General features: G+C 40.3%; 1 protein-coding gene across 1 annotated transcript; it reads right to left on the bottom strand.

Moving 5' to 3' along the window:
• Positions 1-2816: 2816 nt before the first annotated feature.
• LOC146566636 (C-C chemokine receptor type 1-like) lies at positions 2817-12331 on the bottom strand. The gene is made up of 3 exons (XM_085285891.1): positions 12282-12331; positions 11554-11747; positions 2817-5142 (listed from the first exon to the last, which is right to left on the bottom strand). Exons 2-3 carry the CDS (start codon positions 11718-11720, stop codon positions 4212-4214), a joined length of 1098 nt encoding a protein of 365 aa, XP_085142017.1. The 5' UTR covers positions 11721-11747; positions 12282-12331; the 3' UTR covers positions 2817-4211.
• Between the last annotated feature and the right edge of the window lie 2453 nt (positions 12332-14784).

Genomic DNA, 14784 nt, shown 5'->3' with positions numbered 1-14784 from the left:
AGTTGTTTTCTAGGGTAGGTATAGCTAAAGAGGTCCTCACAGACTGTGGCACAAATTTCCAGTCTAAACTTCTACAGCAGGTATATAAACTACTTGGCATAAAGGGTATTAAAACCACCCTTTACCACCCCCAGTCAGAAGGACTGGTGGAGTGTTTTAACCAGTCACTAAAAAACATGCTGCGCAAATTTGTAACAGAAACTGGCTTAGACTGGGACCAGTGGCTGCCTTACTTGTTGTTTGACTATTGTGAAGTGCCACAAGCCTCGACAGGATTTTCACCATTTGAACTGTTTTATGGCCGCCAGGTGAGAGGTCCACTTGACCTGCTAAAAGAACAATGAGAGAATCCAAAGCCTGATGGAGAGAATGTGGTGGCTTATGTGCTGAAAGTGATAGAGAGACAAAAACAAATGAAAATACTGGCACAGCAAAACATGAAAGTGGCTCAAAACAAACAGAAAACTTGGTATGAAAAGAAGGCCAGGGAAAGGACTTTCCAACCAGGACAGCAGGTGTCACTGTTGCTTCCTACAACGGACAGCAAACTACTAGCAGGGGTGGCAAGGACCATACAAATTTAAAAAATGCCTCAGCAATGTCAACTATAGGCTGTACATGCCTTACAGGAGGAAGAAACATCAGGTCTTCCATATTAACCTGTTAAAAGAATTCCAGCAGCAGCAGCTGCCCACCATACACAAGAAACACCAGCAGCAGCTGTCAATGCAGCCTACGCAGCAGGTAAAACAACATCTTGTTCAGGTGGTTAAGGAAGAAGAAGAAGAGGGAAAACATTTTTTTCCCACAAGAAAATCAGTGCAGCGTTTAGTGTCACTGACCCATCTCAAGCCTTCCCAACAGGATGATCTAAGGGGTCTTCTGGATCCAAATTTGTTCCAGAAAAACTTGGTTTTACAAAACTGGTACAACACAAATCCAGTTGAGGGACAAAGCTCAGCCCTGCAGGAAATTCTACAGAATTCCTGAATGCCTGGTGCCACAGCTGAATAAGGAAATTGACGAGTGAATGGTGTAGCCCAATTGTTCTGGTCCCTATCCCTAAAAAGGATGGAACACTGAGGTTCTGCATTGACTTGAGATATCTCAACTCTGTCTCAAAGTTTGATCCCTATCTGATGCCTCGTATTGATGAACTTTTGGAAAGGCTGGGGAGAAGTAAGTACATACACCACTCTTGACCTAAGCAAGGGTTACTGGCAGGTGGCCCTAGCTCCAGAGGCAAAGGAACTAACAGCCTTCAAAACCCTGTTTGGGCTGTTTCAGGTGAGGGTGATGCCTGTTGGTCTCCAGGGGGCACCAGTAATGTTTCAGCAGCTGATGGATCAGGTCTTGATGGATGTGTCAGACTTCACTGCAGCATACTTAGATGATGTAATGATATTTAGCCAGACCTGGGAGGAGCATGTGGCTCACCTGCGACACGTTCTGAAGCTGGTCAAATCTGCTGGTTTTACTATCAATCCTCACAGTTGTAAGATCGCACAAAGCCAGGTGGAGTACCTTGGATATGTGATTGGACATGGACAGGTGAAGCCTGTAGTGGGGAAAATGGAAGCAATCCATGCATATCCAGTACCTACAACAAAGAGGATGGTGTGGGCATTTATAGGCTTAGTGGGATGGTACAGTAAATTCATCTTCCACTTTGCAGAGAGGACAGCACCTGTCACTGACTTGACAAAAGCGTTGGCACCAAATCAGGTCAAGTGGACAAAAGACTGTGACAGAGCTTTCAATGACCTTAAGTCAGCCATCATGAATGACTCTGTTCTACATAGCCAGATTTCAATCAGCCTTCCACACTGCAGACAGATGCCTCTGGAGTGTGGCATAGGAGCTGAACTGCTGCAGGAGGTGGAGGGCGAAAGGCGTTCAGTTGTTTGCCTCAGCAGGAAGCTTCAGGAAAAAGAATCTAGATACTCCACTGTAGTAAAGGAGTGTCTTGCATGGAGGAGCTGCATGGCTCTAACACGTTAACGAGCTAACCGTGCTAACGAGCTAACAGCACTAACACGTTGACGCCGTACAGCCCCTCGCACGGGGCGATCCGCGTTAACTTGCTAACGGAGATTTCCCAAGTGAGTATGGGAAACGTGATGCTAGCATTGTAGATATTGTATGTATGGCAGTGATGTTTCGTCAGGACAAGCAAGGCCAGCACTGCTTGCTTGTCAAAACTAATAATGGACATGAATGAAATTTGTACCATGAAAAAAACAAAAACTTTGACAATAATGGAGAGTGGACAGCAGCTCTGATCATGTCCGATTCAATCGACTGGGCAAGCTAACCAGGTGCAGGTCCAGCTGCATTTTCAGATTAGAAACCAATGAGAGTGTCTAAATCTAATACCTTTAAACAGCTGTTTCACCAGCACTCTACTATACTCCGATTAATATTTTTAATCATACCTGTAGATATTGAAAGGGTTTGTTTTGAAATAGATTTCAAAACAATCAAGTTGTAGGCCTGTGTTTCTGACCATATGGAACAACAGTTTTTTCAAACACACGGGTTCTTAACCAATACATTTTTTAATTTTAATATTAAAAAATTTAATATTTACAATTCTTCAGCCAGGATAGGAGAGCAGAAAGGTGAAGCTGTCGATGTATATTTCAGATAAGCAGTACAAACTATGTTTTAATCTGATCTAGTGAAGGAAGCTGTTGAAGCTGTGTGAATCAGGAGAAGAGGGGATCGTCTCTGATAAACTTTCTGTAAAACTCACCACACACCGCTGATGTATACTGCTTGTAAAAAAATCACATCAGCAATTTAAAAATGTTTGGAAGTGAAGTTTATTATGTGCAGAACAACATGAAGAAATGCATGGTCATAAACAGGTTTCTTTACTTAAGTACGTTGTGTTTACTAATACAAAAGAAATGAACATTAAGTATCCATTAATTACCCTTTCTAACTACAATCTGTTTCCTTTCATTCTAAATTTGGCTTAATTTTAAAAACTGAATAAATTGACAAAAATGAATAATTTTATACACACTGATTGGCTTTCGAAAACCACCAGGTGGGTGGGGCCTCCGCGAGAGCGTTGTGCCTGAGATGACCAAATCAAAAACATCAAATAGCCCGGTGTAGAGAAAAACCAGAATCAGTGTGTTTAGATCAGTCTGAAGGATGACCTCGAATAGGTTATTTCTACATAACGTACCTCATTATTTAAAACTATTGTGAGGTTGTAATGTAATATAATATCTCTAGATTACTTTTTTTTAAACGTAACAGATTTTTGGATCATCTCTTATTCTACAGTCATGTGTTCATTTGTTCATTCCTACTTAAATTTTACTTTCTGAATGCACTCTTGCAAAGTCTTTTTCTGTAACAAGTAAAGATCTGTCAATATGTTGCTCTTAAATATAAATCCAGTATTTATAGTTCTCAAAGCTGAAGTTTCTCAGCTTCATCAGTAATGGAGCTGAACTCTGACCATAAGAGGGCAGCCATGGTCAGAATAAAACAAAAATAAACCTTTTAAAGCTTATATACCATCTTTCATAAGGCTATGTACAGAATATACAGAGAACAAATATTTTCCTTAGGGACAATATCATTTGTTACATAACTTGGTGGCAAACTAGGTTTGTGGTTGATAGCAGACAATTTGTACACCAGGAGCTACATGAAATAAAATTTAAAAATCTTCTGCAATTAGATTTTTGGTTTAAGGACTTTGGCTCGAATAATGAAGATATAGAAGTTTGAGTCCTAGACGCTAGTTCCCGGAAACCGAAAGTTTCACTCTTGATGAACTCATCCCTTCCTTCAGTTGGTTGTAAAACCATGACTTGCTCGTTCATCCATTCACTTCTGCTTATCCTTTTCAGGGTCATGGGGGGCGCTGGAGCCTATCCCAGCTGTCGTAGGGCGAGAGGCAGGGTACACCCTGGACAGGTCACAGGGCTAACACAGAGACAGGACACAACCAATTGCACTCACATTCACACCTATGGGCAATTTAGTGCTTCCAATTAACCTATCCCCACTAATTGCATGTCTCTGGACTGTGGTGGAAGCGGGAGTACCCGGGGAGAACTGGTGGAACTGAACTCAGGATCTTCTTGCCGTGCGGCAACAGTGCTAACCACCGTGCCATGGTGCCCGGGCTGACCTGTTATTCCCAGGCAGTCTCCCATCCAAGCACTAACCAAGCCCAACCTTGCTTAGCTTGCGAAATCAGACAAGTGCTCAGGGTGGTATGGCCGCAAGCTGGTTCGCTGAATATCCCTATAATCATTTGGTGTCGTTTTTGTGTTCACGTAGCTTCTGCTGTTTTGACTAACAGACATATGCCTCTTTAACTTTGGGAAGTGTTTCACCAGCAGATGCCTGAAGTGGTTCTGGAATTTCTTCCCAACAAAAGTATAGAATACAGGACTGATACAAAAGTAAAAGTAGGCAATGGTGCGAGTAATTTGAAGTGCATAACCCAGTTTCTGTTTGTCCTCACACTCACTCTTAACTTCATTGTTAATGTTCATCAAGTGTACAACGTTGAAAGGAGTCCAGCACATGAAAAACAACAGCACAATGATGAAGATGAGCCTGACTGTCTTGAATTTGCTTGCAATCCTGGATGACATAACAGTGATTGCAATCCTACTGTAGCAGTAGAAAATAACAATCAGTGGGAAAATCAAGAAAACACTCAGCTGAAGGTAAAACCCAGATTTTCTCAGCTTGTCCATATCGACATAGGTAAGGTTTCGAGGGTACTCCTCACAAAAAGTTTTGTTATCAAGACTAGAAAAGAAACTACTATAGATAATCATTGGTCTGATACATGCTAACCCACTGACTAGCCACACAACAGTGCAGGAGATTCCTGCATACTTTCGATTTCTCACTTGTGAGTCATTCAACGGGTACAGAATTGCAAGGTACCGATCAAAGGTCAGAAGGGCTAGAAAGAGTACAGAGCTGTAAAAACCCAGATAGTAGACAGTACTAACAATCTTGCACATAACTTCGCCAAAGATCCAGTTAGAGAGCTGCATGTAGACTGCCATGAAAGGAAGGCTGATCATGAAGATCAGGGAGGACATCACAAGGTTCAGCAGCAAGATGTTGGTCACAGTGGTCAGCTGATCAAACCTAGAAAGCAGTCAACATAAAAAGATTCACAGGTCAGTCATCATGAAACAATCTAACCTCAGGTGTTTTCCAGGTAACAGAGATCAGTGGAACCTTCAGTGAAGTAAATCAGCACATCTTTAAAATCAGTGGCATTTCTGGATGTCATCATTACCATGGAGTCTGAGCAAAGATATTAAATTATAAAATAATATTTTGGAATGCACAAATACAATTAGTGGAAAGTACATTGACTTCTTGGTAGGACAGCACCTTCTAAGCTTCTGCTGCTGTGCCCCTGACAAGCATGTTAGAGAGTGCACAGATGTACCCTCAGTAAGAAAATGTCTTGAAAGTTTATTTTGTGACCCAGAAAGAGTAATATTTCAAACTCTTTCGCCATGCTCCTCCGCCATTGGCGCTTTTAAAATGTATTGTTATATTATATTAGAAAACCAATAACAACATTATCATCCTTCTGGCAGACAAGAGTAGATGCACGGCTTTGCTAAACCAGAAAGAGTATCACAAGAAAAACATTGTCACCGGTCAGTAGCAAAGATACTTATGACCTTCAGGCAGAAACATGGGTGTGCCAAGGATTCCCCAGTTTCACCCATTGTGGCCAACTTGTACATGAAGAACCAATGACTGAACCAATGACTCAAGTCATTGGTTCAAGTACGTGGATGACACCTGGGTGAAAATCAAATCTCAGCATGTACCACAATTCACTGATCACGATGAAATGAAGAGTTCAAGCTAAACGCAGAACAAAAATCCAGAGTTTAATACTCAAAGAAGACCTGCAGGCCATTTGTGGCATTAACAAAGCACTAAAAACAACAAAACAATACAAAAATCCTAAAAAACCAAAGTAATGACACACTTGATGCAGACGAGTCAAAGAGCAGAAGTCAAGTACAAGCTGCAGTCATAAACAGGAAATCAAAAAGAAGCAACAGTAGGAGGCACTGGAAAGTGTGAGTACAGAGACAATCTGAAGACTGGGGATACTGCTGCACATATGAACATACACAAGGGTCAGTGATTAACTGACTCAACGCAGGTGTGACAAACAAAGCAAGGGACCTGGAGCGCGTCTCAGATGACATATGACAAGAAGTGGGGTACACTACAGAGGTGGATGGTTAATCAATTAACTCTGTCTACTGCAAACTAGTTCTATTAAAACTTTGTAGATTTCTCAGAACTCTACGATGGAAAAAGGTCATGCCATTTGAGTTCAGCTTTACCCTTTTTCAGAATGTTGAGCACATCAGCGTAAGAAGTATTGCATCTAGTGCCTGCCATACAAACCTGGCTTTTATCGTGTTGCATCAGTTGGAAAGAGAGGTGTAACACAAAGTGAGTTTAGACTCAGCAAAAACCACTAGTCATGAAAACTGTTGTCTTTTTACCTCAGTCAAAGTCAAAGTCAAAGTCAACTTTATTTGTCGATTCTGCCACATGTACAGGACATACAGAGAATAGAAATTGCGTTACTCTCAATCCCTAGATAAATAGCAAATGAACATTTAAATATATTTAAATATAAAAGTGATTAAAAATGCAAGTAAAATAATTAAAAAGTAAAAATTTAAATAAATACAAATACAAGAACCTTCACCATGGTAAAGATAACGCACGTAATCTTAGTAGGTGGTTTTGTTCAAAGCTTTAGCTTAAAATTAGCTGTCAGTGTCACGTTTTCACCAATTCTAAACATGTTTTCAGGCCAGTGTAGATTCTCTACTGGAAGACTGTATTTTATATGTGCAAGTCATTAAGCTGTATCTCAGTAACATCATGAAACAGGCCCAGCTGTAGAGTTACTGCAAACCGTGCATATCTATCTACAGTGGGGCAAAAAAGTATTTAGTCAGCTACCGATTGTGCAAGTTCCCCCACTTAAAATGATGACAGAGGTCAGTAATTTGCACCAGAGGTACACTTCAACTGTGAGAGACAGAATGTGAAAAAAAAATCCATGAATCCACATGGTAGGATTTGTAAAGAATTTATTCGTAAATCAGGGTGGAAAATAAGTATTCGGTCAATAACAAAAATACAACTCAATACTTTGTAACATAACCTTTGTTGGCAATAACAGAGGTCAAATGTTTACTATAGGTCTTTACCAGGTTTGCACACACAGTAGCTGGTATTTTGGCCCATTCCTCCATGCAGATCTTCTCGAGAGCAGTGATGTTTTGGGGCTGTCGCCGAGCAACACGGACTTTCAACTCCCGCCACAGATTTTCTATGGGGTTGAGGTCTGGAGACTGGCTAGGCCACTCCAGGACTTTCAAATGCTTCTTACGGAGCCACTCCTTTGTTGCCCGGGCGGTGTGTTTTGGATCATTGTCATGTTGGAAGACCCAGCCTCGTTTCATCTTCAAAGTTCTCACTGATGGAAGGAGGTTTTGGCTCAAAATCTCACGATACATGGCCCCATTCATTCTGTCCTTAACATGGATCAGTCATCCTGTCCCCTTGGCAGAAAAACAGCCCCATAGCATGATGTTTCCACCCCCATGCTTCACAGTAGGTATGGTGTTCTTGGGATGCAACTCAGTATTCTTCTTCCTCCAAACACGACGAGTTGAGTTTATACCAAAAAGTTCTACTTTGGTTTCATCTGACCACATGACATTCTCCCAATCCTCTGCTGTATCATCCATGTGCTCTCTGGCAAACTTCAGACGGGCCTGGACATGCACTGGCTTCAGCAGCGGAACACGTCTGGCACTGCGGGATTTGATTCCCTGCCGTTGTAGTGTGTTACTGATGGTGACCTTTGTTACTTTGGTCCCAGCTCTCTGCAGGTCATTCACCAGGTCCCCCCGTGTGGTTCTGGGATCTTTGCTCACCGTTCTCATGATCATTTTGACCCCACGGGATGAGATCTTGCGTGGAGCCCCAGATCGAGGGAGATTATCAGTGGTCTTGTATGTCTTCCATTTTCTGATGATTGCTCCCACAGTTGATTTTTTCACACCAAGCTGCTTGCCTATTGTAGATTCACTCTTCCCAGTCTGGTGCAGGTCTACAATACTTTTCCTGGTGTCCTTCGAAAGCTCTTTGGTCTTGGCCATGGCGGAGTTTGGAGTCTGACTGTTTGAGGCTGTGGACAGGTGTCTTTTATACAGATGATGAGTTCAAACAGGTGCCATTCATACAGGTAACGAGTGGGGGACAGAAAAGCTTCTTACAGAAGACGTTACAGGTCTGTGAGAGCCAGAGATTTTCCATGTTTGAGGTGACCAAATACTTATTTTCCACCCTAATTTACGAATAAATTCTTTACAAATCCTACCATGTGGATTCATGGATTTTTTTTTCACATTCTGTCTCTCACAGTTGAAGTGTACCTCTGGTGCAAATTACTGACCTCTGTCATCATTTTAAGTGGGGGAACTTGCACAATCGGTGGCTGACTAAATACTTTTTTGCCCCACTGTAAGATATACTCAGTTGGTATGCAGAAACTATAATCTGTAATCTGTTGCTATGTCTTATGTAACGGTGCTGGAACTGCAGCTAGTAGAACACAGTAAACACATTAAAGTGGTTTTTCACATTATCTTAATTAGGCTATGGGACAGTATCCTTTAATGTATCTAGTTTAAAGTTTCAGAGCTGCAATGTGCAACTATCATGTTGGAAATAAACAGCATCACAAAGATGAATAACTCTATTCAGGTGCAATATTTTGCGTTATAGAAACAATGCTGAATTTTAAGGTTATTATGTTCTTTATTAATTTTATTTTTATTAATAAAATGTATTTTTCTTCAGCTTCAGAAATTGTCACTGACTGGAGTAAGTGGGATGGTTTGAAATCCCCCTTCCTACGTGCATTTGCACAGAGCCTGAAGCAGGAAACTTACTTAGCCCTTATCTCTGACTGGGGTTTGAGGTTTTGTCAAGCTACTGCACCAGCGTTAGTTTCATTGATCATTTTTGTTAACAACCTTTTTTTTCTGATGAAAACAAAACGATAACTAAGTAAAAACTATCATGAAATGTAATGCCACTTTCATCGACGAACAAAAATGAGATCAGCATGTTCTGAAGAGATAAGAATCAAAATGATCACTGTTTCTCATGAAAGCACAACAAAATGTCAACACCTGGGAGGAAGAGATGTGTTGACATGTGGATGCATACACACAGGTTAGCTGACTAACTGAATATATGGAAAGATCAGGTTTTCCATCACTGAATCTTTTTCCTCCCCTGATGGCGCTGATATATCCCAACAATGTCATCATTCATTATCCCTGATAAGGATCAGCGGATGGATGGATCTGAAAAAGTGTTTCAGAGAGCATGAGATGTTGTCATGCATGGATGGTCCACCGTGTAGTCAAAGGTGCATCATCACCAACAAAAGATCTTGGCAAAAAATTATTAAAACTCTGAACATAAATAAAGGTGACACTGCTGTACGTATGGAAACAATACGACACCAAATACATGCTGACAGAGCTAAAGGTTGGCTAATACTCTTAGTTTTACTGATTTTAACTAAAAACATAAATTTAAAAGAAGAGCAAGGCACACTTATCACAAATTTTTAAAGCTATTAAAATTATGACGGCTTAATTTGACTGGTTAATATATTTGGTTTGGTTGCTGTTGTTGGATTCCACTGTAAGCCTCTGCTACAAAGCAGGCAGGTGAAATCATTTTAGAGTTAATCTTGAGGTTTCAGTGTTTCAAAGGCAGTTTGCTGTTTACTGGTGTACTTCACCATGGTAAATTATGCCGCAGCCTGTTCTTGAACACGTTTGGCCTGCAGGTGTTTGTTGACCTAATTTGAGATTTGCAAATAGTCTGCGTCTTTGAGTTTTGGTTTTAGATTCATTAGTTTTTGCTGTCCAAATGTTAACCACCACTCAGGCTGAGCTCAACAATGCCAAAACGTTCTTACGTACACAATCAAATGTTAACTCAATGACATAAGCAATGGTTATTTGGCACTATGGCCTTTTAGTGATAGAACTGTAATACTGGTTAATACTGGTTACTAGTTAATAGGCTTATTAACTAGTCTATTCTTGCTACCTTTCCTTTCTCGCTTCACATACATTTAAATACTTTTCCACTCACACAAAGAGCTGCCGCTTTGCCTTTAAAGCCTCGTACAGCAAATGCCTGCATTCTTGTTTGACATTGTATTTAGGCTTTGATTTACTGGGAGCTCTATTTTGTATTTTATGTTTAAGTCAGCTCCTTTTTAGTGTAAATCTTTCACTTTCCAAGATGTTTTGTACAGTGTTATTGTTTATTAAGACAGTTATTTATTTTGCTTTGGTTTGGCTGTTTTAACACAGTGAATATATCTCTTATCTTACCGTCTTAAAATCAGTTACACTGCTAGATCTATTTATGTACCTAATTGGTCAGAATGTCCCACCTTTCATATGAACGTGTTCACAGATTCAGGACTGACTAATTAAGCTGATAATCACCTTTGTATGAGCTGATTGCTGATGTTGAACTAGTTTTACTGTAGGACAGATCCGACATCTCCACTGGGTTCATTTTATTTTCACACCTATAACTTTCATGAAATGGTGCAACAAGCCACTTTTAACTTGCACTGAAGCATAACCATCACAGACTTGTCATATTTTTACATTGTTGTTTTCATGAACTCTACAGTATTCGTGTAATAAGAAAAGGCTGAATGTGGCTGTACTCTAAGACACGGCAACTCTTTTCCCTCGTACATCTTATGAAGAACCCAGTCGAGAACTTTACCAGACTAGACCACAGGTGTTGCTAAATCAGTCAGCATTACCATCTTAGGAATTACAGCTTAAATTTTCACCTAAAAGTAATGTGAGTCACAGCAGGGATGGGAATTCCGGCTCGTTTTAGAGAACCGGCTCTCTCGCTAAAAAGAGCCGGCTCTTTCGGCTCCCGAGCCGCTCAATAAGTTGTTTTATTGCTTGAATTAATTTATTATCAACAACAATATAAAATAGAATTCAGTGCACGAATAAACTTCCTGAATCCTTTATCATCCACAACTGAAAACGCTTGGATATCAAGTGCAATCATTGGCGGGTCTTCATTCACTGAGTTCTCATGAGAACTCACAGAGTCTCATAGAGCTCTGGGTTGGTTTAGGTGGTTGTGGTGGTATATGCATGATGCTGTAGATACTGCAGCAAAAGCAGCAGCAACGGTTGCAGTAGACACGCTGGCACCTTCATTACTGACTGATTAACTGACTGTGTTTTATCGTCCCATTGCACTGATGGGTGGACAGTTCTCAGGTGTCTGTGCAGGTTGAGAGAGGGTGACCGACCCGCCACAAGTCTCAAGAGTTAAATCAGTAGAAATTCATTCAAGATCTTTTATTTAATGCCAACACTGCAGAGAACAAAATAATCCAGCTTTGTTAGACTAACTTACCGACAGATGATGATGAGGACTATCCCGTTGCAAATGACACTGAAGGCAAACATGAAGTAGTAAAGGATGGACAGCAGCGCTCCCAGTTTGTTGTCATTGTCCCTGGTGCATGGTACAGCTTCTGTATATTCGCTGTAGTCATAATCCGGGTCAGTCGTATATTCCATCTTTGTGTCAAATGCTTAAAGGAAAGTCTGACAAACAGAAATGTAAGAAAACACCGTTTACAATACATTCAGAATGACGTGAAAATTAGAAAACGATCAAGTCTTAACCCTTGAAAAAAAAGCCAGAAAATCCTTATTCTTTGGAACTGAGATGTTTATTAACCTCTTAAGCCCCAACGCCCCCTGATACGGGGGCAAAAGCAGGAGATCAGGTAGGCTTGGGGCTTAAGAGGTTAACCCTTATAACAAAATCCACAAACTTGTTTTTGCTAGATCGTGTTATGTATGATATATTTTTAATTATATATTTTTTGTATCGCATGTGAGACATTGGGGGGAGTTTTGCAACTTTTATTTAACATTGCTGTTAACAAAGTTTTGTCCATAACATTTTGAAACAATTTGATGAGATATATGTCTCAGAAACTCATGTACCAAATATGATACAGAGGGCATTATAGGGTTAACTCTATTTGGAATGATATAAGAAGGTGAAGCTTTAAAAATAAAAAGACAGGAAGCCTGAGGAATGAAAGCAAATGTAAGCATGAACTGACTTACTGTCTGTCCTATTTCTTCTGCTGCTGTCCGACTCTGATGATAGAGTTTGGTTATCTGTGTTTAAGTTACCAACACCAGAGGAAGTTACATTATCTGCCTTCAGGGAGGAGCTGTTGTCAATTGTGCTCAAAGCAGCAGAGCAGGGTGTTCTGTTTATGACGTGACATGAAAGCCACAGCAGTGACTGAGAAGACTTCAAAGGATCGGGTCATGAGGTGGCAAAATGATCAAGCTTGTTTGATATACAACTGGAACAGAAGTGACCCACACAAGGTAGAGCAGTATTCTAATGAGACTCTGCTAATGTGTGTTCAAGAAGCTCCCGTACTTTGGAACAATCCCCACCCCATTTCCATAGTCGAGCACTTCTCCTGTGTTTAGACTAAAAACTGCACTGCAAAAACACAATGCATGTGAGCTGCACTGGTGATGTAATTTTGCTTCAGGAACCTTGGAGTAAAGTACGATTAATTGTAACCCTGGTCCCACGTAGCTATGGTCAAAGCTAGACTGCGTAGTACAACGAGACTGGGCCTGGGTTCGTTATACTTCTATATATGAATACCAATCCCTTCTATAAATAAAGGCCACCACAGCTGTATCTTACACAAATTGCTCCCCTATAAGCATTTATTTGGGGAAAGAAAAACAAATAAACGTAATGTCAAAGCACACACTGTCCTTTACCTCTTGCAGATCACAAATATATAAGATCGGGACCGCAGGTAGTCGACCTCAATCACGCAAACGTCTACCACTTGTTCCGCCCCAGAGAGGTGTCACTCTCTCGTGGATGATGATGTGTTCTGGAGTGAACTCCAACCCAAGCTTCACTGGTCTGTTTCCCAACTCGTGACGTGTGGATCCTTGTAGACGTATATGTTCAATCAAACCAAACTTAAAATTAACCAAGTAATTTTCTGTGCTGATCAAACAGTAAGTGAAAAGTGAGCAAAATAAAAATGTCATCTTTCACCTTTTTAAGAGGTTTCAATAAACCGTGATGTCAGGGTATGTGAAGTCAGGTGCAGCTGAGTAACCCCCATCAACCCACCCCCACCTGTTTTTTTTTTTGCTTATTTTCCTGAAGTGGTTTGCGGTTTATTTTTATCCACCACATTTTCATTTTGCATGAAATGGAAACATTATAATTTTAGAAATACTTCAAAGTCTTGCAAAGGTTTGCGCTGCGGAAGAACAACGTGACAAAATGGAAACAGACTGTGAAGGGACATTCAGTGTACAGCTAATAACAGACCTGAAACATGAAAATCACGTGTTCATTCAGCGATAAGGAGTGTTTTACACATTCTTTTTCATATTCTACTGTCTGCTAATTGCACTCAATCTCATTATAGCCTCTTCTGCATTTTCTCTTCAGCCAGGTTTCGTCTGCACCAAAATTTGTCCCATCTGTGCTTTACTTCAATAAACCAGCTATAAATTAGCACAGAGATGGTTTGGGTGGAAATATATACATAGATATAGATCTATTTATCTATCTACATATATATTAGTATACATAATAGGTGTGTGTATTCGCGTAGCTGTTGGTATGCAGTGTGTGTCTGCAGGTGCTTCTCACACATTTGTCGCAAACTTACCACAACAACCACAGAACAACAACCACGGGAAATGCTGAGCTGGTAGTATCATTTCACCTAAAATCTCCGGGTCTTTGTGACTAACTTTTTTCTTTACCAGGACCAAGTTTTTACTGTTACTGTGAAATTCTTAGAAAGTCTCAAACGTCTACAATAGTTTTTTCCAGGATTTCAAAGCATCTAATTGTCCTCATGTACGGAAACTCATGTACGGGTTCATCTACGTCAGAGTTCAATTTGGTTTTTGTTTGTTTTTTTCAATCACCCGTTAACCACAAGTGCGTTGCATGTCCTATGGAGGAGAAGAAGACAGTGTTTTACTCCAAGTATCTCTGTTGAACTGAAAATCTTTGACTAACACTTTGCAGCTTTGACTTTTAGTGGGCAGCACTGTGTGTAATTTTAAAATGACTGAAAGGCTTTAGACTGCAGCTGTCATGCGTCACATGTATTTAGAGTAAGCTGTCAAAATAGCACATGAATTATGAGCATATATAAAGTATATTTAAATGAGCTGTGATAGATCTGTGGAAGTAATATTCACAAAAAAGACGTACAACAAAACGCAAAACACATTTAAATAAGTCTATAAAATGATTGTGTTTCGTGACACTGGTCGGCCCCTCGTTTGTACCCCAATCATTCTAACATCATTTCCTGTTGCTCGTGCTGTCTTTGACAGCAGCTGCACAGAGACCTGTAATCACGCTAACATATTATTTATCCAACATATTGGATAAGAAGTGGTTAAATTGGTTAGGTGATCTCTAAGAGCACTTAGAGATCACCCAACCAATTTGTACCACACAGTAGGACATATTATTATTTTTTATTAAAATATCACAAACAGTTGGAGAGATCAGCACTAATTAGGGGAGTTAAGCCCATATTGACACCTG

The sequence above is a fragment of the Mchenga conophoros genome, linkage group LG9 (assembly GCF_057382185.1).
Source record: "Mchenga conophoros isolate Kocher_MC1m ecotype Shallow Benthic linkage group LG9, M_conophoros_male_GT1.1, whole genome shotgun sequence".
Lineage (NCBI taxonomy): Eukaryota > Metazoa > Chordata > Actinopteri > Cichliformes > Cichlidae > Mchenga > Mchenga conophoros.
The sequence above is the reverse complement of the archived record's forward strand: the minus strand, read 5'-3'. Positions and strand labels throughout refer to the sequence as shown.